Source organism: Leucoraja erinacea, chromosome 7 (genome assembly GCF_028641065.1).
Source record: "Leucoraja erinacea ecotype New England chromosome 7, Leri_hhj_1, whole genome shotgun sequence".
NCBI lineage: Eukaryota > Metazoa > Chordata > Chondrichthyes > Rajiformes > Rajidae > Leucoraja > Leucoraja erinaceus.
The window spans coordinates 20,312,506-20,336,391 of NC_073383.1; the positions used below are offsets into that span (position 1 = coordinate 20,312,506).

Genomic DNA, 23,886 nt, shown 5'->3' on the forward strand with positions numbered 1-23,886 from the left:
GAGACCAAGTGCAGGCTCGCTGATTGTTTCGCTGAACACCTCCGCTCAGTATGCCTTAACCTACCCGATCTCACGGTTGCTCAGCACTTTAACTCCCCCTCCCATTCCCAATCTGACCTTTCTGTTGTGGGCCTCCTCCATTGTCAGAGTGAGGCCCAGCGCAAATTGGAGGAACAGCACCTCATATTTTGCTTGGGTAGCTTACACCCCAGTGGACTTCTCTAACTTCATTCCATCCCCTCCCCCTTCCCAGTTCTCCCACCAGTCTTACTGCCTCTGACTACATTCTATCTGTCCCGCCCACTCCCCTGACATCAGTCTGGAGAAGGGTCTCAATCCGAAACATCACCTTCCTTCTCTCCAGAAATGCTGCCTGCCCCATGCTGATTTACTCCAGCATGTTGTGTCTACCTTTGATTTAAACCAGCATCTGCAGTTCTTTCCTACTCATTAACTTTTACATTCACTTGCCTTTAAGTATTTATAACCTTTTTTTGTTTGTTTCTAGTCCCAGCCAAGATTCAACTACCCAAATATCTGGAAGGCATGGGTGCAGTTCATGCTCTCCGTGGTGAAATTATAAGCATTAAGATTCCTTTCAGTGGAAGACCTGATCCTGTAATTACATGGCAGAAAGGACAAGATCTCATTGATAATAATGGTCATTTTCAAGTAATTGTCACCAGATCTTTTACATCTCTGGTGTTCCCGAATGGAGTTGACATAAAAGATGCTGGTTTCTACGTTGTGTGTGCCAAGAACAGATTTGGCATAGATCAGCAAACAGTTGAACTGGACGTGGCAGATGTACCCGACATGCCAAGAGGAATTCAAGTCCGTGACATTGCACGTGATTCTGTCAATTTAACATGGAGTGCTCCAGCTAATGATGGTGGAAGTAAAATAATTAACTACATCATTGAGAAATGTGCAACAACTGCAGAGATGTGGATACGCGTAGCACAGTCACGTGATACACATTACACTGTTGTCAATCTATTTGGCAAAACTAGCTACCAGTTCCGTGTGATTGCTGAAAACAAGTTTGGACAGAGCAAGCCATCAGAGCCAACTGATCCAATAGTCACAAAAGAAGACAAGTCAAGAGTTATGAACTATGATGAAGAGGTCGATGAAACCATGACAATTACTAAAGGCAAAGCTAATCATTCTACTATTAAAGATCTTCATTCCCGCTACACATTTGCTGAAGAGCTGGGACGTGGACAATTTAGTATTGTTCATCGCTGTATGGAAAACGTAAGCAAGAAAACATACATGGCAAAGTTTGTGAAAATCAAAGGTGCTGATCAGATACTTGTGAAGAAAGAGATTGACATTCTCAATATTGCTAGACACAGAAGCATCCTATGGCTGCATGAATCATTTGAGAGCCTTGAAGAATTAGTCATGATCTTCGAGTTTATTTCAGGTACTGACATTTTTGAGCGCATTAATTCTACTACCTTTGAACTAACTGAAAGAGAAGTTATCATCTACACTCGCCAAGTCTGTGAAGCATTGGAATTTCTACATAGTCAGAATGTGGCGCTTTTTGATATCAAACCAGAGAATATAATCTACACTACAAGGAAAAGCTCTTTTATTAAGATTGTTGAGCTTGGTCAGGCCAGGGCACTCACACCGGGTGACAACATTAGAATTCAGTTCACTGCCTCAGAGTACGCAGCACCTGAACTGCACCAGCATGATGTGGTCAATGCAGCCACAGACATGTGGTCAGTCGGTACACTTGTGTATGTATTACTCAGTGGTCTGAATCCATTTATTGCTGAAACAAACCAACAGGTTATTGACAACATTATTAGAGCAGAATATAGTTTTGAGGATGAAGCTTTCAAGGATATCACAACTGAAGCTCTTGACTTCATTGATCGCCTGTTGGTCAAGGAAAGGAAGAGTCGGATGACAGCTGCTGATGCTCTTGAACATGTATGGTTGAAGCAGAAGACAGAGAAAATGAGCACCAAAGTAATTAAGACTTTGAGACACAGAAGGTACTATCAGACCTTAATAAAGAAGGAAATGAACCTTGTTGTTTCCGTGGCTCGAATTTCCTCTGGTGGAGCTGTTAGAGCTCAAAGGGGAGTTACAGTTGCTAAAGTTAAAATATCTTCAATTGAAATTGGTCCACTTGCTGGTCAGATCATGCACGCTACTGCTGAAGAGGGCGGTCATGTTAAATATTCCTGCAGAATCGAAAATTACGATCAATCTACCCAAGTCACTTGGTACTTTGGTGTCAGGCAACTTGAATGCAGTGACAAGTATGAAATTACCTATCAGGATAGTTTGGCAACAATGTATGTTAAAGACATAAACAAGACAGATGATGGTACATACAGATGCAAAGTAGTAAATGACTATGGTGAAGATAGTTCCTATGCAGAATTGTTTGTGAACGGTGTAAGAGAAATCCGTAAATACTTTATGCAACGTACTGTAAAGAGAGTAAAACGTAAAGTGGATACAATGAGGCTTCTTGAAAGACCACCAGAATTCACTCTGCCTTTGTACAACCAAACTGCCTACATTGGAGAAGATATCAGATTTGGTGTTACTATAACTGTTCACCCTGACCCAAGAGTAACTTGGTTGAAATCTGGACAAAAGATTAAGCCTGGTGAAGATGAGAAAAAATATACTTTTGTGTCTGACAAAGGTCTCTATCAACTGATAATCCACAAGTTAACAAACGATGATGATGCTGAGTACACAGTACAAGCTCGCAATAAATATGGTGATGACAGCTGCAAAGCCAAACTAACTGTAACACCTCACCCACCTCCAGCAGACAGCACGTTGAGACCAATGTTTAAACGTTTGTTGGCAAATGCAGAATGTACAGAAGGCCAGAACATTCGTTTTGAGTGTAGAGTATCTGGCACACCAGCACCAACTCTGAAATGGGAGAAAGATGGACAGGCTTTGTCATTATGTCCAAATATTGAAATTGTATATGAAGGTCTAGACTACTATGTTTTGCATGTAAGGGATACTTTGCCTGAAGATTCTGGCATTTACCGACTCACTGCTACCAACAGTGCTGGATCTGCAAGTTGCCAAGCATATCTGAAAGTTGAACGCATGACCTATGTTAAGCGTCAATACAAGAGTGAGGAGGAACGCCAGCAACATGTTCAGAAACAAATTGACAAAACCATTAGAATGGCAGAAATACTTGCAAATGTTGAATCTGTTCCATTGACCGCTGTAGCAAAGCAAGCTCTGAAAGAAGCTGCAATATTGTACAAACCAGCTGTCAGTACCAAGAATGTAATAGGTGAATATGAAATTTCAGAGGTCAAAAGGAGAAAGGAAGAAAAGAGACTTCGAATGCCTTATGAAATTCCAGAACCTCGTGTTCATGCAGCAAATGTAATTGAAGAAAATCAAGATATTAAACAGTTTGTGCCTTTGTCAGACATGAAATGGTACAGGAAATTGCGAGACCAATATGAAATGCCAGCAACATTGGAACGAATTGTAACAAAACGGCCAAAACGAATTCGTCTGTCAAGATGGGAGCAGTTTTACGTTATGCCATTGCCACGCTTTACCGATCAGTATAAACCCAAATGGCGAATTCCCAAACTGTCACAAGATGATCTGGAAACAGTAAGACCAGCTCGAAGGCGAACCCCATCACCTGACTACGAAATTTATTACAGACCAAGAAGGCGATCACTTGGGGACATGTCAGAAGACGACTTACTTCTACCTGTTGATGACTATCTCTCAATGAAAAGAGTGGAGGAGGAAAGATTACGTCTTGAGGAGGAGCTTGAATTAGGATTTTCTGCATCACCTCCGAGCCGTAGCCCTCCCTGTTTTGAATTATTATCCCTTCAGCAAAGATATAAACAGACACAATTATCCACAGCACAAAAAGAGGAAAAATATACCGGCTACCAAAAATATCACATCCCTTCCAAATGTGAAGCTGGCCTCAGTTATACAGATCTCAGGCAGCGACATGACAAAGCTGTTTATAAACCCCCAAAGCAAAGACAAAGAATGATGGAAGACATAGAAGACGACGAGCTCCTTAGACCAGTTGCTACCACTCAGAGATTGTCTACCTACCGAAAAGAACTTGAGTACATGGAACAGGAGGAAAAAGTAAGGATCAAACGTAGACGAGAAAGAGAGATATTTGTAACAAGATCAGAAGAAGAAGAAGCGCAAGCCATCGAGTTTAAGCAATATGTTCGTCAAGAATCCCCATCTGTCTCAAAGCTTCTTAGGAGAAGGAGATCACTTTCCCCAACTTACATTGAATTAATGCGACCTGTTTCTGAACTGATCAGATCTCGAACACGTCATACCGAATTTGAAAGTGAAGGTTTAGAAAGACGCTCACCCACACCCGAGAGAACCCGGCCTCGTTCACCCAGCCCTGTGTCTCGAGAGAGCTCACTTTCACGCTATGAAAGAACTGCTAGATTTGACATCTTTTCACGATATGAGTCAATGAAAACTGCTTTAAAATCTCAAAGAACTTCAGAAGGGAAATATGAAGTTATTACTCAAGAGCCTTTCAGCCTTGACCATGGTCCACGTATAACTTTGAGAATGCGTTCTCACCGCATCCCGCTCAGTCAAAATACAAGATTTACTCTAAATATTCTGTGCAAGCCAAAATCTGAAGTTAGATGGTACCACAATGGTATAGAAATTCAAGAGAGTGACAAGTATCGTTTTACTGATATGACTGGTGTCCTGACACTGGAAATTCAGGATTGTCAAGCTGAAGATAGTGGAACTTATCGTGTTGTTTGTTCCAATTATAAAGGAGAGACCTCTGACTATGCAACATTAGATATTACAGGAGGTGACTACCTTACCTACTTGTCTCGCCGTAGAGATGAGGAAGCACCACAATCACTTGTACCTGAACTGACAAGAACTGATTTTTACCAAATATCTACAATTAGAAAAGCTGCAGAATTTGAAGAGACAAGAGAATCTAGAACAAAAGAATCCGAAATAAAGGAATCGATCAGCTACGGCCTCTATGATTCAAAGGAAAAGTCAGCTTATGCATCTAAGCGAACTCTTCCTGCCAAAATACTAACAAAACCACAATCAGTCACGGTAGCAGAGGGAGAATCTGTTCGATTTTCTTGTGGCACTGATGGTGAGCCAACACCCACTGTGACATGGATGCATGGGGGAAGAATGATTACAACTTCTAAACGTTTACTTATTGTTACAACACAGTATAAATCTACCTTTACAATTACATCAGTTCAATCATCTGATGAAGGAAGCTATACGGTGATGGTAGAAAATTCTGAAGGAAAACAAGAAGCACATTTTACTCTGACAATACGAAGGGCAGGAGTAAAAGAAGTGGGTATTGTAGCAGAGCCAATGGGAAAGGTCCCTGAACCTCAAACAAAGTCTTTTGAGGGAACAAAAACTTCCAAGAGAATCAAATCACCAGAACCAGTCACTTCATCTCCAAGAGTTAAATCCCCACCAGCTGTCAGGACCCTTTCAGGAGAACGAGTAGAGATCCCGGCAAGTGCTCCACCTAAGATTTCTCAAGCTTTGAAAGCTGAGGTTTCTGATGATGGTTCTGTAAAACTAGCATGTGCAGTTGAAAGCACAGCTCTGAATGTGAAAGAATTAACTTGGTTTAAGGATGGATGTAAAATAAGAGAAAACAGCCATTACAAATTGAAATATGCTGCAAATGGTACCTATACCTTAAGTATCCATGGAATTAATGAAACTGATGAAGGAGAATATACTTGTGAAATCACCGGTGAGGGAGGAGTTTCCAAAACAACTTTTTCCTTTGTTGGTCAAGTATTCAAAAACATTGTCAACAAAGTGACCAAGTTAGCTGAATCAAAGGAAGCTACTCAGAAAAAAACTGTAGCTAAGTCGCTTGGAGAAGCAAAGGTAGTTCAGGAACAAATTGTGAAAAAGGAACTTAAAACATCGTACACAGAGATTACAGCTACACGTGTACAGATTAATGCAGTTGATGGACAAAAGGCCATTCTTAAGGCCAGCATACCAAATGCTTCCAGTGTGAAATGGGTTGCAAATGGTGTTGAGCTTGCCAATTCAAAAGACTATCAATATGGTGCATCTGGAAGTGACCACACTTTAACTATCAAAACCATCAGTTTCAGAGATGAAGGCACAATCACCTGTGAAGCAATAACTGAACATGGAATAGTTAAATGTCAATTTGATTTAACCATTAAGCAAAAAGAATCAAATGCCCCAAAGTTCATAAAGCAGCACAAATCCCAAAATGTCAATGAAGGAGAAAAGGTGACGTTTATTTGTGAAATGTCAGGAGATCCTTCTCCAGAGGTTGAATGGCTAAAAGACAACCAACCCGTAAGTAATTAATTATTTTCAGTTTATGCTAATTTATCTAGTTATTCAAATAATAATTTGACTTATTCTATATTTCAGATTGCAGTCTCAAGAAATATAAAAATCAATCGTTTGAAAAACATGTATACATTAGAGATTAAGTGCACAGCGGTCTCTGACAGTGGAAAATATACAGCAGCAGCAAAGAATTTCCATGGACAATGTTCAGCAACAGCCTCTTTGATTGTACTTGGTAAGTTTTATTTATTTATTTTTTAAATTTAATTTTATTCTTTATTTCGAACAGAATAAAAGAATAAAAAGCAAGTGTGAAACAGCATACAAAAAACAAAAAAACAAAACAAGAATATTTATAAAGTGGCATAAACAATATCTATAAATAAATGAAATCATATGTGTCCGAATACGAGCAGGAAGAAGCCAAAGCTTATTAATTCCCACCCCTTATTCAACTGCTTGTAATTATCTTATACAAATTTAGCAGCTATATGTACACCATATGTACACCAGCAGCTATATGTACACCAAATTATTTACATTTATACACTAATCAAATATTTACAGCCATACAAAAAAAGAGAAAAAAAGAAAAGAAAAAACCCTCATGTACTATACAGTATCTTAGTCATATATACAACCCATCACCCTTCCCAATACAATCAGTATAACAAATATCCCACTCACAACCACCTATCCTCATCCCAATATCCTTTTTAAAAAGTGTTTTTGTACATCTTTTTAAACTGAATTATGTTTGTTTCCTGTTCCAGACCATTCCACAAATTCACACCACAGATTGCTATGCACATACTTTTAAGAGTTGTTCTGACATTGAGTGTTATAAAATTATGTTCCCCTCTTAAATTATACCCACCCTGTCTTTCCATAAACAGTTTTTGTACATTTCCTGGAAGTAAATTATGTCTTGCTTTGTATATGATTTGTGCAGTCTTAAACGTAACCGGATCGGTGAACCTCAGTGTATGTGACTTTAAGAATAATACATTGGTATGTTCAAGATATCCAACGTTATTGATCATTCTTATTGCTCTTTTTTGTAATGTGCATAACGGCTGAAGGTTGGTTTTGTAGGTGTTACCCCATATCTCCGCACAGTAACTCAGATATGACAATATGAGTGTATTATACAATGTAATGATCTGTTGTCCAGAATGCGTCTTGATTTTCCCAATCAAGGGTCATAAATCACTATATTTTATAAATTATAAATTACTATTTCACTATTATGTGTCATAAATTAATTAATTAATTAACTAATTGTGGTTAGTGCCATAAATTGGGTTAGTGTCATAAATTAATTATTATACTTGCTATTACATAATTTTGATTTCCGTGAATCTGATTAATTTTGGCATTTTATAGAACATCCTTTAGTACAACATAGAACAAAGTTTCACTTGAAAATACTGTACACAATTTAAAATTTAAATTTGATGCAAATATTTTGATGGTTTTCCTTGATCAATTATCGTGTGATGTGTGATACTCTGTTCTACAGGTCTCCTTGAAGAACCTTCAAAATTGGTTGTTTTGGAATCCGGTGCCAGTGCCTCCGCTATGATGCAGGAACATTTCTCTGCCAAAACATTGCAAATGTCCAAGCAAGAGGCCAGCAGCAGCAGCATGAGTGAAGTGAAGTTTGCCAGTATGTCTTCAAGCAGTATGTCATCTTTTAAAGAATCAATGATATCATCGAGCTCCAGCTCTTTTATGGAGCATTCCAGTATGAGTCAGTTGGAAGCAAGTACTGGCAGAATGATTAGCGGTAGTATTAAAGGTGATGTTGTTACTAAAGCTCCTTAATTTTTTTCCTATTAATTATATCCAGTGTGCTGGACAGAGACACAAATTGCCCTTTTGTTTCTTTTTTTTAAACAGGGTCTTCTCCTAAAATCGAAGCTTTACCATCGGATATCACAATCGAGAAAGGAAAAGTTTTAACAGTGGCCTGTGCTTTCTCAGGTGAACCCATGCCTCAAGTAAAATGGTCACGTGGAGGAAAACCTCTTTCTGATGAAGTAGAAGGTGGCCGATTCCACATTGAAACTACAGATGATCTAACAACACTCATTATTACAGGTGTCCAAGAAAATGATGCAGGACGCTACACTTTAAGACTCTCAAATGAATTTGGATCAGATTCTGCCACTGTAAATATTAAAATTAGATCAATTTAAAGATATGAATCTGACAACACATGTTGTAAGCTAAACTTGAAAATTAATAGATATTGTCATTGTAATGAACTTGAATCTGACTTGTATATATTATTTTATTTTTTGTACCTGACTTGACATCATGCATTTATACCAAACTAGACAATTACTGAACAAATGATAGATTGTGCAGTAAACAATTATTGCACTTGATTTAGGAATTTTTAACCATTTTCTGTGACATGTACATACTGTATATAGCCGGTCTAAACGGTTATGCAAGTTTTGTACCTTGTATTTCATGAGATTTTCATTGCAACTGAAACAAATAGTTAGCAGGGGAAAGTTTGAATAGGACGATTACCTTGTTTAACTTGGAACTAAAATTTGTGCCTCAACATAATGTTGACGTATAAGAATACCTCAGCAGGTGGAGAGGCTCCCTGCTGAAGACAACCTACAAGTTTGTGGAATTAGATGGCTAGCATTGTGATGCTATTTGCAAATACCCTCCTGCAAATACCATCACAACAGCCAATGAACCGACTATGTCATATCATTGTTTAACATAGACAATTAATCAATGATGAATACAAAGTATGCGGCCAATACTTTGTATAACCATATTGCCCTGTTTCTAGCATGGTGACTTCTTGGATAGTATAAATACATCAACCTGGTCATACCCTCATTTCAGCAAACTATTCCAAGTTCTCCTATGTAGAAACAGTGCTAACTCAAGGAGGTTTTCCATGGTTTTGTGTGGTAATCATAGAATTGTATTAATGTTATTTGTTCATAGGGCATTGACTACAGAAATTAGCCACATTGAAAATTACACTGTGTTCCAACATTATAATGCCCTATGCAATAACTTTATTTAGATAAGTAGTGTTTAGTTTATATTATTGGACCTCCTTGAGAATTAGAAAAGTAAAACTGAATTTATTTGTGAATTAAAGCATGTTTTCCGCACCTATAAACATGTTCTGTCTTATTTTGTACATCACTTTTCTACAAGCATTTATTGTGACACACAATACTTTAACCATTTAGTAACATCACCTGGCTACACGAAAGCACAAGAATTTTAGTTCACATAAATTTTGAAAATGTAACTGTGAAAAAAATTCTGATTTTTTAAAGTGTTTTTACAAGAGTGCCAAAGGTTACATGAAGAAGGCAGAAGAATGGGGTTAAGAGGGAAAAATGGATCAGCATTGTTGCATGGCAGAGTAGATTCGATCGGCTGAATGAACTCATTCTGCTCCAATGTCTTATGGTTATTGGGTCATTTAAGTAATTTTGTTTAAAAACAATTGTCCAATTATAAAAGCTAAAAGCATGGTCAACCACAATTTAAATTCCAGTGGAGAATAAAAATGGAAATATCAGTATTTTTTAATTATCTAAACCCCTTCAGAATTATTCAGGTTTCAATAAGATCTATTTTAACCAGATGCAATACCAAGGTGTTGAAATCAATGCAGGGCTGCCACCTCTCACGCTTTGAGCGTGAGAATAACGCATTTGGGCAAATTCTCACGCTCTCACGTTGATCACAAATGTCTCACGCTCTGTCGTGAGAAATTCTGTGATCAACGAAAATTTCAAAACTCATATAAACTGCATGGGCCGCTGGTGTTGGAGAGCGGGGCTGAGGAAGGGATGAAAGCAGTGGGCGGGGACAGATGCGGGAAGCTGGGGCTGGTGAGTGTTTGCGGGGCTGGCGAGTGTTTGCGGGGCTGGCGAGTGTTTGCGGGGCTGGCGAGTGTTTGCGGGGACTGGCGAGTGTTTGGAGGCGGGCGAGGGAAAGGAGGCAGGGGCTGGAGAGTGAGGGGGGGGCTGGCGAGTGTTTGCGTGGGCTGGAGAGTGAGGTAGGAGAGGAAGAGAGAGTGAGGGGAGTGGGGGCTGCAAAGGAAGAAGAAAGAGGGGGCAACCAGAATACAAGAGAGAAGGGGAGAGAGGGGCGTCGGAGAGGGGGGGAAGAGGGGAAGCGCAAAGAAAAGAGCTGTAGAGAGAGAGTCAGGGGGAGAGTGAGGTGGGAGGGCGAAAAGGGGGGGAGAGAGAGTGAGAGAGAGAGAGAGAGGGAGGGAGATGGAGAAGAGGGGAGAGAGAGAGGGGGGGAGGAAGAGAGGGTGAGACAGAGGGGGAGAGTTAGGGGAATGGAGGGGGGAGAGAGAGTTAGAGGAAAGAGAGGGGGAGAGTGAGGTGAGGAGAGGGGAGAGAGAGGAGAGAGAAGAGGGGGGAGAGGGGGGGGAGGAGAGAGAAAAGAGAGGGGGGCGAGTGAGGTGGGAGGGAGAGGGGGAAAGAGAGGGGGAGAGAGAGGAAAGAGTGGGGGGGAGAGAGAGAGGGGGGGGATAGGGGGGATATAGAGAGGGAGGCATCACGCATTTTGCCAAAAGCTAATCACAAATGTCACGCTCTGTCATGAGAAAATAATATCAACTGCATGGGCCACGGAAGTTGGAAGCAGAAGCAGCAATGGGGACAGGTGCGGAGCAGGGATGGCGAGTGTTTGCTGGGCTGTCGAGTGTTTGCTGGGCTGGCGAGTCGCTCACTGCAACTCGGGCCATGGATCAGCCTCAGTGCAAGAGACCCGGGCCGTCAGAAGCATTGGAAGCGTTGCGCCGCTGCCGTGAGAGTCCCTGTGCCAAATTTGCCCGGGTGACCAGCATGGATCAGGCTGCGGCTCGGTGCATCCTGGAGGACAACCAATCGCTGCTGGAAGTAAGTACCAAGCACTGGGTAGAAACGGTGGAAGATATTGGACTTCAAATGGGGGTGGTTGGAGAAAGCATCCTGCTTGCCTGCTAGATTTTCACTTACGGTAACTGCAGAAAAAATGTTCCCGATGTTGGGGTAGTTCCGAACCAGGGGTCACAGTTTAAGAATAAAGGGTAGGCCAGTTAGGACTGAGATGAGGACAAACTTTCTTCACGCAGAGAGTTATGAATCTGTGGAATTCTCTGCCACAGAAGGCAGTGCAGGCCAATTCACTGGATGTTTTTAAGAGAGAGTTACATTTAGTTCTTGGGGCTAATGAAATCAAGGTGAAAAAACCCGGAAAGAGGTTCTGATTTTAGATGAATAGCCATGATCATATTGAATGGCAGTGCTGGTTCAAAGGGCCACGTGGCCTATTCCTGCACCTATTTTGGTGGAGGTATAATGTAGTCATAGTGATACAATGTGAAAACTGGCCTTTCGGCACAACTTGCCCACACCCGCCAACATGTCCCAGCTACGCTACCTGCTTTTGGTCCATACCTCCAAACCTGCCCTATCCATGTATCAGTCTAACTGTTTCTTAAATGTTGGGATGTTCCCTGCCTCAACTACCTCCTCTGGCAGCTTGTTCCATACACCCATCACCCTTTGTGTGGAAAAAATTACCCCTTAAAAAGTTACCTCTTAAAAATAATTAATACAAAAAACATTGAAATCATACTTCTACAATGCACTAACACATGATTTTAATACATCAAATTTGAAAACGTCCCTACACTGGGAGGGGGGACACCCCACTTCCACACCCTCTCCCCACTCGATTGCTCCACTCCCTCACTGGGTACCCCCCAAGCCAGTGATCAGTAATCGCTCAGCCTCCCCACTTTCAAAAATGTTCCGCGGCCCCTGGTTCAGACGGAGAGCACTGCCCGATGTGAGCGGGGAACTGAGGCCAGTTGTCCATGATGTCTGGATCCCAATGCTCAGCGCTTCATGTTTCAGTTGGCTAATGTTTTTGATTTGTAATTAGCCTGATTTGTAATTAGTTGACAAAACCTTAATTTATTAATCTGGAATATCCAGGGGGATGGGATAAGTGAAATATTAAAATGACATGCAAGGTGTCAGGCTGTCTGTCACAACATACAGCCACGATAACCCATTATCGGCTTAAGGGCTTAATTAGGAAAGTGGAAAATAGATTATGAAAGAAAACTGGCAGGGAACATAAAAACTGACTACAAAAGTTTTTATAGAAATGTGAAGAGAAAAAGATTAGTTAAAACAAATGTAGGTCCCTTACAGTCAGAAACAGGTGAATTGATCATGGGGAACAAAGACATGGCAGACCAATTGAATAACTACTTTTGTTCTGTCTTCACTAAGGAAGACATAAATAATCTGCCAGAAATAGCAGGGGACCGGGGGTCAAATGAGATGGAGGAACTGAGTGAAATCCAGGTTAGCCAGGAAGTGGTGTTGGGTAAATTGAATGGATTAAAGGCCGGATAGGCTGCATCCCAGAGTACTTAAGGAAGTAGCCGCAGAAATAGTGGATGCATTAGTGCACAATTTTTCAAACACTCCGATTCTGGACAAGTTCCTGAGGATTGGACGCTAATGTAACCCACATTTTAAAAAGGGAGGGAGAGAGAAAACGGGGATTACAGACCCTCCTAACATCGGTGTCATAGAAACTGCTAGAGTCAGTTATTAGATGGGATAGCAGTACATTAGGAAAGTGGTGAAATCTTCGAGCAAAGTGCAGCCGATTTATCAGGTAAATCATGGCTGAAGAATCTTTATAGAATTTTTCATGTAACTAGTAGAGTGGTAAGGGAGAACCAGTGGATCTGTTTATATCTGGACTTTCAGAAGGCTTTCGACAAGGTCCCACATAAGAGATTAGTATACAAACTTAAAGCACACGGTATTAGGGGTTCAGTATTGATGTGGATATAGAACTGGCTGGCAGACAGGAAGCAAAGAGTAGGAGTAAACGTGTCCTTTTCACAATGGCAGGCAGTGACTAGTGGGGTACCGCAAGGCTCAGTGCTGGGACCCCAGCTATTTACAATATATATTAATGATTTGGACGAGGGAATTGAATGCAACATCTCCAAGTTTGCGGATGACACGAAGCTGGGGGGCAGTGTTAGCTGTGAGGAGGATGCTAGGAGGCTGCAAGGTGACTTGGATAGGCTGGGTGAGTGGGCCAATGCATGGCAGATGCAGTATAAAGTGGATAAATGTAAGGTTATCCACTTTGGTGGCAAAAACAGGAAAGTAGACTATTATCTGAATGGTGGCCGATTAGGAAAAGGGGAGATGCAACGAGACCTGGGTGTCATGGTACACCAGTCATTGAAGGTAGGAATGCAGGTGCAGCAGGCAGTGAAGAAAGTGAATGGTATGTTAGCATTCATAGCAAAAGGATTTGAGTATAGGAGCAGGGAGGTTCTACTGCAGTTGTACAGGGTCATGGTGAGACCACACCTGGAGTATTGCGTGTAGTTTTGGTCTCCTAATCCGAGGAAAGACATTCTTGTCGTAGAGGAAGTACAGAGAAGGTTCACCAGACTGATTCCTGGGATGTCAGGACTTTCATATGAAGAAAGACTGGATAGACTCGGCTTGTACTCGCTAGAATTTAGAAGATTGAGGGGGGATCTTATAGAAACTTACAAAATTCTTAAGGGGTTGGACAGGCTAGATGCAGGAAGATTGTTCCCGATGTTGGGGAAGTCCAGAACAAGGGGTCACAGGTTAAGGTTAAGGGAGAAATCGTTTAGGACCGAGATGAGAAAAACATTTTTCACACAGAGAGTGGTGAATCTCTGGAATTCTCTGCCACAAGAGGTAGTTGAGGCCAGTTCATTGGCTATATTTAAGAAGGAGTTAGATGTGGCCCTTGTGGCTAAAGGCAGGTACAGGATACCGAGTTGGATGATCAGCCATGATCATATTGAATGGCGGTGCAGGCTCGAAGGGCCGAATGGCCTATTCCTGCATCTATTTTCTGTTTCTATTATTTCCTTCAGTTAGGTATTGGGAAGGTAGCACTATTGTCATTTGCCACTCAACTATTATGTTTGTTTACCTCACTGACTATTTCTAACCCCCCCACCCCTAAATTCCTTAGACTGGTTAAATAGAAATGTCACCAATCTCGTTGTTTTATTAATTGAACACGTGGATGAACATCGTCAAGGAGAGTAATCAGATGGTAACTGATTCAGATGCGATATTTAAGAGCTTGTTCAAAGAAGGGGAATATTTTAAAGGAGTGACGGAGATACTTGCAGGGGAATGTGTGAGGAGGTTATTATTTGTCTTTAGTTTTAGATTGAACCAGGACATCTAAAGATTCAAAGTTTAATATAGTAATTGTACTGATACTGACCCCAATCAACCACGTAATGAATATCATCCATTCCGGAGGTTTGACTTTTATGATGCCATTTAAACTTCACTTGGATTTCACTCACTTCAATGTAAAATAATTGGGAATGGGGAGCATTGGAACAAAAATTTGCCCTCGGTACATATTAACTGGAATATAATAATGTATGCATGTTGGTAGGTGCAATCAAAACAAAGATATTTTTATCATTATTATGTTACTTTGCATTTCGCAAAAGTCCCAGCTGAGAGGAAGACAGCAAAATACTGAAAATATTGCAGGGGAAAATGACTTCAGGACAGTTTGTTAGGAAAATGAAAGAAATGGTAACTGAATACTTATACAGCTGAGTGAGTATAATTTTATGGATGATAAATTGTGTTCAACCATTTGATTACTTCTTTGACAAAGTAACTAGCATGTTAGATAACAAGCCAATGGATGTAGCAAATTTTGTTATAGATAATTTGGTCTGTGAAGTGCCCCATAAAAGATTACTGGATTACGGATTAGATAAGCACCTGTGGACTTGAACATAATAGGTTAAGTCCAGGGGGTCAGATATGGGGCTTTATGTGAGGGCCAGATATATTGTCAGTACAGAGGGGCTAGGAGCAAGGCCAAGTGTGCATCCAGAGTCAAGGTCTGGAATAGTACTAGGTGTGCAGTCAAAGCTGGGACCAGGGGACTGTTCAGCACTGGGAACTTAAGCATACTAAAAAGTCTGGACTCAGGGTCGGTATGCAACTAAATAGTCTGAGAGTAGCAGGCGCCCAAAAAACCAGTAGAAAAAACCAGCAACTTCTAAAACGGGAGAAAAAGCCCCGTTGAAACGCCCACAGGGAGTAAGGCCAAAAAGAAAACTGACAGGCCAGTAGACTCGGACGAGTCTGAACCAGAAGTTTAGTCAGACAAAGAGTTTCTCAATTGGAATTCCTCATGGGTAAAATGATTTATAAAGGCAAACTCCAGAAGGAGTATAAAAAACGCGGGCCTATAGGAGAGCCAGCGTATGGAACACCCAGGAGAGGTCCTGGGAAACGTTGGCCTAGAAGTGAGCCAGCGACTGAAATGCCTGATGATGATGAATATGTATGTTGGCCTAGCAGAGCCAGCAACAGACATGTGTGAAAGACAATACAGACGTTGGTCTACAGGAGAGCCAGCGTATGAAGCAGCATCCAGAAGGCTGCCAGAATATGGTTCTATGGAAGAGCCTGAGATACCCCAAAAAAGGGTCGACTAAGCGTAGGCCTATCAGAGAGCCAGCGCATGAAATACCTGATGAAGAAATGCCAGGTGAATCCCATTATGAGGAATATCCAGAAGATTCTGACAGTGAATCATATGAAGACCAGAGTCCAACACAAAAACGTAAAGTACCAGGGCTGGCCCAAAAGTTCTATAGTCCCAGACACAAGGGACAACCTCTACCAGAGGATATAGCAGAAAGTATAAATTACCTGCTTTCCCATCATTTGGAAGAACCAACGATGGATGAGATTGTGAACAAATATGAAATCCTGAAGAATTACGTTCTGCTAGCAGTCCCAGCTCTAAACAGTGAAATATGGAGTTATATGGGCACCGCAGTATGTGCTCAAGAAATGAGGTTACAGCGGGTACTAAGATTAATGGGGTCAAGCATTACGGCATTTGCCAGAGACCTGGAAGAAGGAAATGTGACAACGTCACAACAGGATGTTATGGGAATAATGTGTAATGCACATTTTGAAATAAACTGTATTCGTAAAACTGCGATAAGACCTAACATACATCCTAAGTTTGCGGGGCTCTGTAAATCATCTAATATACAATTGCCATACTTACTCTTTGGAGAAGATCTTGCCAAAAAACTGAGTTTTAAACGAAGAAGCAAAAACGATGGGTATGATAAAACCACCGATGTTTGGCAGAATAATTCGAAGGCAATATCCATACCGAAGGGTGGCTGGAGCTGGTGAAGGAACAGGTTGCTCGTACTATTAGCGCACAACCCCAGGACATGGAGGACATGGTATTCCCACAAGGGGCAAGGTACAAAAGGTGACACCAGCAAGCCCTGAGGTAGGTGGTTCTGGTTCTGATAGAAATATATCAGATGTTTCCTATTCACAAATTGGGGGAAGGTTACAATTCTTCCTAAAAGAATGGCATAAAATAACAACTGACGCTTATATACTGTGCATTATAATGGGGTTTAGAATTGAATTCTACCAAAATGAAAATCCCCCTACTCAACATATCCCAAGACGAATACATTTGTTCTCTAAAGAAGAGAATAGAATCATTCAAGTAGAATTTGACATATTGAGTTAAAAAGGGGTGATTGTGAAGTTTATCAAAACCACCAATTCATATCTAGTATTATTTCTAGATCATTTTAGATCTAACAAGTCTCAAACCTTTTGTACAGTATACAAATTTCAAAATGGAGACATTTACTAATGCTTTGCATTTAATTTCAACAGAATGCAGTATGGCAAGCATAGATCTCCAGGATGCATATTACTCTGTGGCTGTGCATGTTAAAGGTCGTAGATATTTGAAATTTGTCTGGATGAATCAATTGTGGCAATTCAAAGCATTGCCTAATGAGTTAACCTCAGCCCCTAGATTGTTTACAAAACTGCTAAAACTGATTTTAGCATTGTTAAGAGCCCAAGGCCATTTGATAATGGCTTATTTGGATGACATTTTAATTGTGGGAGACACTGAAGCCACAACGACAGCATCAGTTTTAAAAGTCAAACTAACATTTCAAAATTTGGGCTTTCTTATCCATCCAGATAAATCTAGACTGACACCCAACAAAATAATTGATTACTAGGGGTTCACTATTAATTCAGAGCACATGAGAGTGACCTTACCTAAGGACAAAAAGCTGCAGCTAATTGAAGGTTGTAACAAACTAATTTCAGACAAACATCCATCAATCAGGCAAGTGGCATGCCTACTTGGCAAACTAATTGCTTCTTTTCCAGCTGTTCAGTTTGGCCCACTGCATTACCAACAACTGCACTGAGCAAAGGTCCTAGCATTGAAAAGACATTCCGGGCATTTTGATAGACCCATGCAACTACCAAACACAGCAATTGATGATATAAAATGGTGGATTAAGAATGTTCATTGTTCTTACAGAAAAATTCTGGTTGAATCACCAGCTATCATTCTACAAACCGATGCAAGTTCACTAGGTTGGGGAGCTGCTGATACCATCTCAAGCTGTGGAGGTAGATGGAATACAGAGGCAGAACCTTTGCTCGAGACACATGGCATTAATTATCTTGAATTACTACGTGTATTTCATGGGCTTAAAGCCCTTTGCCGCAAGGTACAAAATTTGCATGTACAGGTTCAGATTGACAACACTACGGCAGTAGCATATGTCAATCATATGGGTGGAATCAAGTCAGAAGCATGTGACAGATTGGCAAACATGATTTGGCACTGGTGCATTACGAGAGACATTTGGCTTTCTGCAATTTACCTACCAGATAAATTCAATATAATTGCAGACACTAGGTCACGGAAATTTAATGACAATACAGAATGGATGTTAAATCGTGACATTTTCCATAACATTGTGCAAAAATTTGGAAAACCAGAAATTGACTTGTTTGCATCCAGATTGAACCACCAGTTACCTCAATATGTTTCGTGGGAACCAGACCCAGGTGCAACAGGGGTAGATGCATTCTCGATAAATTGAGGTGGAATGTTTTTATATGCATTTCCTCCCTTTTGTCTTATAAGTAATGTCTACAAAAGATCAAACAAGATAATGCTTCAGGATTGTTGGTGGTCCCAGATTGGCCCACACAACCATGGTATCCATTAGTGTTAAAAATAATGACAGAACCTATAATGCATATCTCAAGACAAGAAAACCTACTCGTGCACCCTGTAACTGGCGATTTTCATCCTTTACATGATCGTATTGATTTGTTAATTTGCAGATTCTAAAAAGGCCATATGTCGGAAGAAGACTATCAGATCGCACTATGGCTTTGACTCTGACATCGGGAGGGGAACTACTGGGGCGCTGCCCTGGCAGCAGCCTCTACCTACAGTCTGTCTGTCATTTCCATCTTTTTTATTATTTTTAGTTAGTCCAAAGTGGTGTTTTAGGGGGAACTTTAACTTTTCTATGTGGGGGAGGGGGGCAGGGTAAGGGGGAAACCGTTTCCCAGTCTCTTCCTGGCGGGGACGCGACTTTTTCTCTGAGTCGCGTCCTCGCCCCCCACCTCGCGGCCTACCAGCTGGAGCGGAGCGGCCTTTCCTGCCGGGGACCGGGATCCGGACCAGGGCTACTACAGCGGCGGCGCAGCGCTGGAGTCACCGCGGAGCGGGCGATACCTACCTGGGTCGCCGTTGGAGCTCCGGAGCGTTGGGCCGTTGCTCCAACATCGTGGAGTTCTGGTGCGGAGAGCTTCCAATGCGGGCGGCGCTGAACAACAACGAGGAGTCCTGGGGCGCATTGCAGAGGGCCTACAGCAGCAGTCTCCACCCGGCGCGGCCTACGGACATTGGAAGCAGCAGACTCCGGTAGGAGGGGGCCGACTCTGGTGCCCACGCCGCTGAGGACGTCCCGCAGCCCCGACGTCGGACTGGTATCATCCCGGCGAGCGGTCCTGGACATCGGGCCGCCCGTAGCTGCAACTGCGGAGGGCTTGGGGAGACCCTGACCACGGGGAACAGTGGAGGAAGAAGACTGACTTTGGTGCCTTCCCACACAGTGGGGAACTTTGATTCTGCTGTGTGGGGATGTTTTATGTCAAACCCTATAGTGTGTTGTGTCCTGTTGATTTTTATTGTATGGCTGTATGGAAATTCATTTCACTGTGCCATCAGGCACACGTGACAATTAAATCTATCTTGAATCTTGAATCTTGGAATGGGGAGTGCAGGGGAGAGATTTATTTTTGCCTTGCATCACAGTGAGGAGGAGATGCGCTGTGATGGATGTCTGTGTAAATTGTGTTGTGTCTTGGGTCTTTTTTTTTGTGTATGACTGCAGAAACAACATTTCATTTGAGCCTCTATGAGGTTCAAGTGACAAATAAATTGTATTATGTGTGTGTATTGTATTGTATGTAATTGCAGGATCCTGGAGGGATAGTACCCAGAAGCAGTACATTTCTCACATTAAGAAATGGGAGCAGTTTTGTGCAACACAAAACATTTCTTACCACACTGCAGACACTTCAGATGTTGTAAAATTCTTGTCAACATTACATTTTGATGCAAACTTAAGTTATAGTGCGATCAACACTGCAAGGAGTGCCCTCTCTGTTTATCAAGAGCATCTGAACAACAGGTTCTAGGATCACACCCCTTGATTTGTAGATACATGAAGGGCATCTTTAATGCTAAACCTCCCAGACCGAGATATACGGAAATCTGGAATGTGAGGGATGTGCTCACGTTACTTAGGGATTGGAGTCCCATCTCAAATTTGTCTTTAGACAAAATTACTACGAAAGTAGTCATGTTAATGACTTTAGTTTCAGCCCAAAGAGTAAAAACATTACACAAATTACGTGTAGAGAGAATGGGAATGACAACAGAGGAAATTACATTCTATGTCTATGACTTGCTAAAACAGAGCAGACCAGTAGTCTCGGGGTGTAAATTGTTTTTTTCAGCATATCCTACAGATCAAAGACTATGTGTAGTTACATATTTGAAACACTACATTTAGACCACCAAGCACCTTAGAGGTGTAGAATCCGCATTATTTATCAGCCATAAAAAAACACACAAAAAAGTGTGAACACAATTTCAAGATGGCTGAAGAAGGTGCTATTAGATTCAGGAATTAATACTGACAAATTTAAATCTCATTCCACCAGGGCGGCGGCAACATCGGCGGCCAAGGATTTAGACGTTCCAATAGACCATATCCTCGCGGCCGCAGGATGGGCAAATGAAAGGATGTTTTACAAGTATTACCACAAAGAGATTGCAGATCCTGGTGTATTTGGTGGTACTGTTTTGGATTCAGTATTAAATGTCCCAGTGATTAAAATGGGACACATAATGTTTATCATAAAATAAACCATTAACTGATTAAACAAATGTTATGGTTGCATGATATTGACTGTCTTTCACTCATAGTCAATCAAAATGCAGTGATACGGCGGAATTGAATCTACGGCCTGAAATCACAGAAGCTTTAAAATCTTCACGTAGTCACTCACGTGACTCCGAAGTAAAATAGTAAGATTAAACGAGAACTTACAAGTTTGAAGTTTGATCTTTATTTCATGAGGAGTTACGTTGAGGGACTACATGCCCTCCGCTCCCACCCTAATAAAGATCAAAGGTAAGTTAAGTTTGTATCACGTAGCTTACTATTATCCTTCGGTATATATCATCTGCGATTTCACACCGCTGCTTTGAAGATTGACGCACGTGCGCCTGGACGGGCCTTCTTCACGTAGTCCCTCAACGTAACTCCTCATAAAATAAAGATCAAACTTCAAACTGGTAAGTTCTCGTTTAATCTTACTATTATTATTCCATTCAAACTCCCGTTAGTGACCATGAGAACTATTGGGACAAGGCACGTAACAAGAAGGCAACAAAAGAGAGTTTTTATTTATATGGTTCAGTGTAGTGGACAATTAAAACTACTATTCTATTAATAATTCCTTCACACATACATAAAATGCAAGTTTTTTTGTCTTTAGCTATAAAAAAAACACTTACCAAATTCACCTGAAGGTAGACAAAAAAGCTGGAGAAGCTCTGCGGGTGAGACAGCATCTATGGAGCGAAGGAATAGGCGACGTTTCGTTTCAGTCTGTAGAAGGGTCTCGACCCGAAACGTCATCTATTCCTTCGCTCCATAGATGCTGCCTCACCTGCTGAGTTTCTCCAGATTTTTTATCTGCCTGCGATTTTTCCAGCATCTGAAGTTCTTTCTTAAAAAAATGACCTGAATGTTGTTTTTGCTCCAACGGCCAGAATAAATTGCTTGTTATTGTTTGGGAGCACAGAAGTTATCAAATTTAATCAATGATCATACGTTCGCAGAGCTACAATGCAACTCAATTAAGAACTGCATTTAGTAGTATTCCAATAATAGATAGAATAAATGGCTGGTCAACGTGTGCCAGTTGATATAACATATAAGAATCTCTACATCCTTTGTGTAGGCATTCTTTTAACATGAATAGTAGATCTACATCAAAACTTGATTACTTTCAAGAGTAATATTAAAAATTTTATTAGCAATCCTCAAATTTATAACTATCTTGTATTTTCTCAAAGACTTAAGAAAATGGTTTGGGCAGACAAAATGTTTCTCAGGCTGGGTTTGTGTTGCTTTGGTTGAATATAACTTCTCAAAAAGCAATACGTAAGCAGTGTTTGGTTGAAAGTTTTAACCAAAGCAGATATTGTATAATACCATGTAATTCAGAATGGAAGAGAAGAAATTGCAAGGGTTTATGATATTTTCTACATTTGTTAAACTCCACTCATTGTCCACATCATGATTTAATTATAATCAACATTTAAATTCAAACCTAGGCCAGAACAATACTAAAATTTTGAAGGGGTTAATTTGGCTCAGTATTATTACATATGTAATTTTTCACAAGCTCGGAAAATGGGAAAGGGTCTTTCCAAAAAAAACCCCGCTGTAAATAGATTAAAAGTTTACTTGTAAAGATTAAGTAATTTGTGACTATAATTCATTCAGCAGGGCAAATATTCAATAATGGCTTGGGGAAGTAATTTCAACACAAGTACTCAAAGACATCATGAAAAAGCCTCAAAAGGAGAATCTGGCTTTTAGAAAATGTGGTTAGTTATATATTTCTAACAAAATCATACAAGTGACTTATTCCATAACACAAACTGTTCTATAAGCAGTAAATATCAGTATGAGAAAAATGTTCTAAGATCATGCAAAAGGAGGAAATGTAAAATTAAATGTAGGAATTACATGTTATTTCAGAAACTTTGTAAAAAGCAACTGAAAAGATGATGAGCAAAATCAGTACACCAACATTTCTAATCTACCAAAATAATGTAAGCTTAATCACAGCTCAAATTTTATCCATTCCATTACTGGATCTCTGTCTTACTTCCATCATCCTGCAAATTCAATATTCTCTTCAGATTCTACTAGATTTGAATTGTTGGCATAATCAAAATTAACATAACTGAATGCCATGATAGCAGGTTGGTGTACTTGCAATGTTACTTTAGTTTCATAATATTCACAATTAAAAGCAAAATCTAACTTTCTGTAGTAATTTTTTTTGCATTGTCATTTTTAGAAATATATGTAATTTTTTTTTGTGTGTTTGTCTGAGTCCATCTGCCTGCGATGTTACTGCAATCAAAATTTTCTTGTCCTGACCCTCAACGTACTTGTGCATGACAATAAATTTGACTTAACTTGATCTGATTGGAGCGAAGTTCTGTTATTTTCTCACTAATATTTAAATATTAGTCTAGATCAACATATTTTCAGAACAATTTAATTTCTTTATAAAAGCCGTCATCGAGAAAAAGCAGGCCATTTCACACATCGAACCAGCAAATCCTAAAGGACATCCTGAAAGCAGTATTATTGTCCTTTCCCCAAGTTATTTACATTGACCGAGAGCAAAATTCACATTTTATACATGACATTATAAATCAATCATGCTGATATCTTAATGGCTCCACAATACCCGATTTGGATTACAATACTTCAAAATGTCTGCTCTAAAAGCAATTATATTCTCTTGATGTGAATGTATTAACATTTAAACTATTATAGTTAATCAGTGAAAAGCATAAAAATTTGAAAAGTGAACAATTTTATTTCATTGTAATTTATAACAGCGGAAAAAAAATCACTAATAAAACTTAGTGCTACATGTTTAAGACACAATTAATTGGGACATTTTCTTCCCTCCTTTCCAGCTTTAATTTGTGCTGCTCAGCTCTGGATTCAATTTTTATCCAAGGGGCCTGATATTCATGCAAAACGCCAGAGCAATATTAACAAACCTCAATGGATACAAAAAAAGGTGTGGCAGTTGACTGGAATGGGGAAGTCACGTAATTCCATCTTCACAGACATCTGAAAACATACCCCAAGAGGATGGCAAAGTTGAGAAGAGATGGTAATTGAAATTCTGGTTGGATTTTCCTCTCCTGAGACCCAGGGTATCAACGTTCAAATTT

General features: G+C 40.4%; 1 protein-coding gene across 1 annotated transcript in view; it reads left to right on the forward strand.

The window, feature by feature from the left end:
* Positions 1–9,544, forward strand: part of ttn.1 (titin, tandem duplicate 1) — a 323,332-nt gene extending 313,788 nt beyond the window's left edge. The window contains 4 exon segments of the mRNA XM_055637723.1: positions 509–6,384; positions 6,463–6,616; positions 7,904–8,182; positions 8,284–9,544. Of these exon segments, the coding sequence (XP_055493698.1) occupies positions 509–6,384; positions 6,463–6,616; positions 7,904–8,182; positions 8,284–8,582 (6,608 nt within the window). The 3' untranslated portion in view covers positions 8,583–9,544.
* The last annotated feature ends 14,342 nt before the right edge of the window (positions 9,545–23,886 follow it).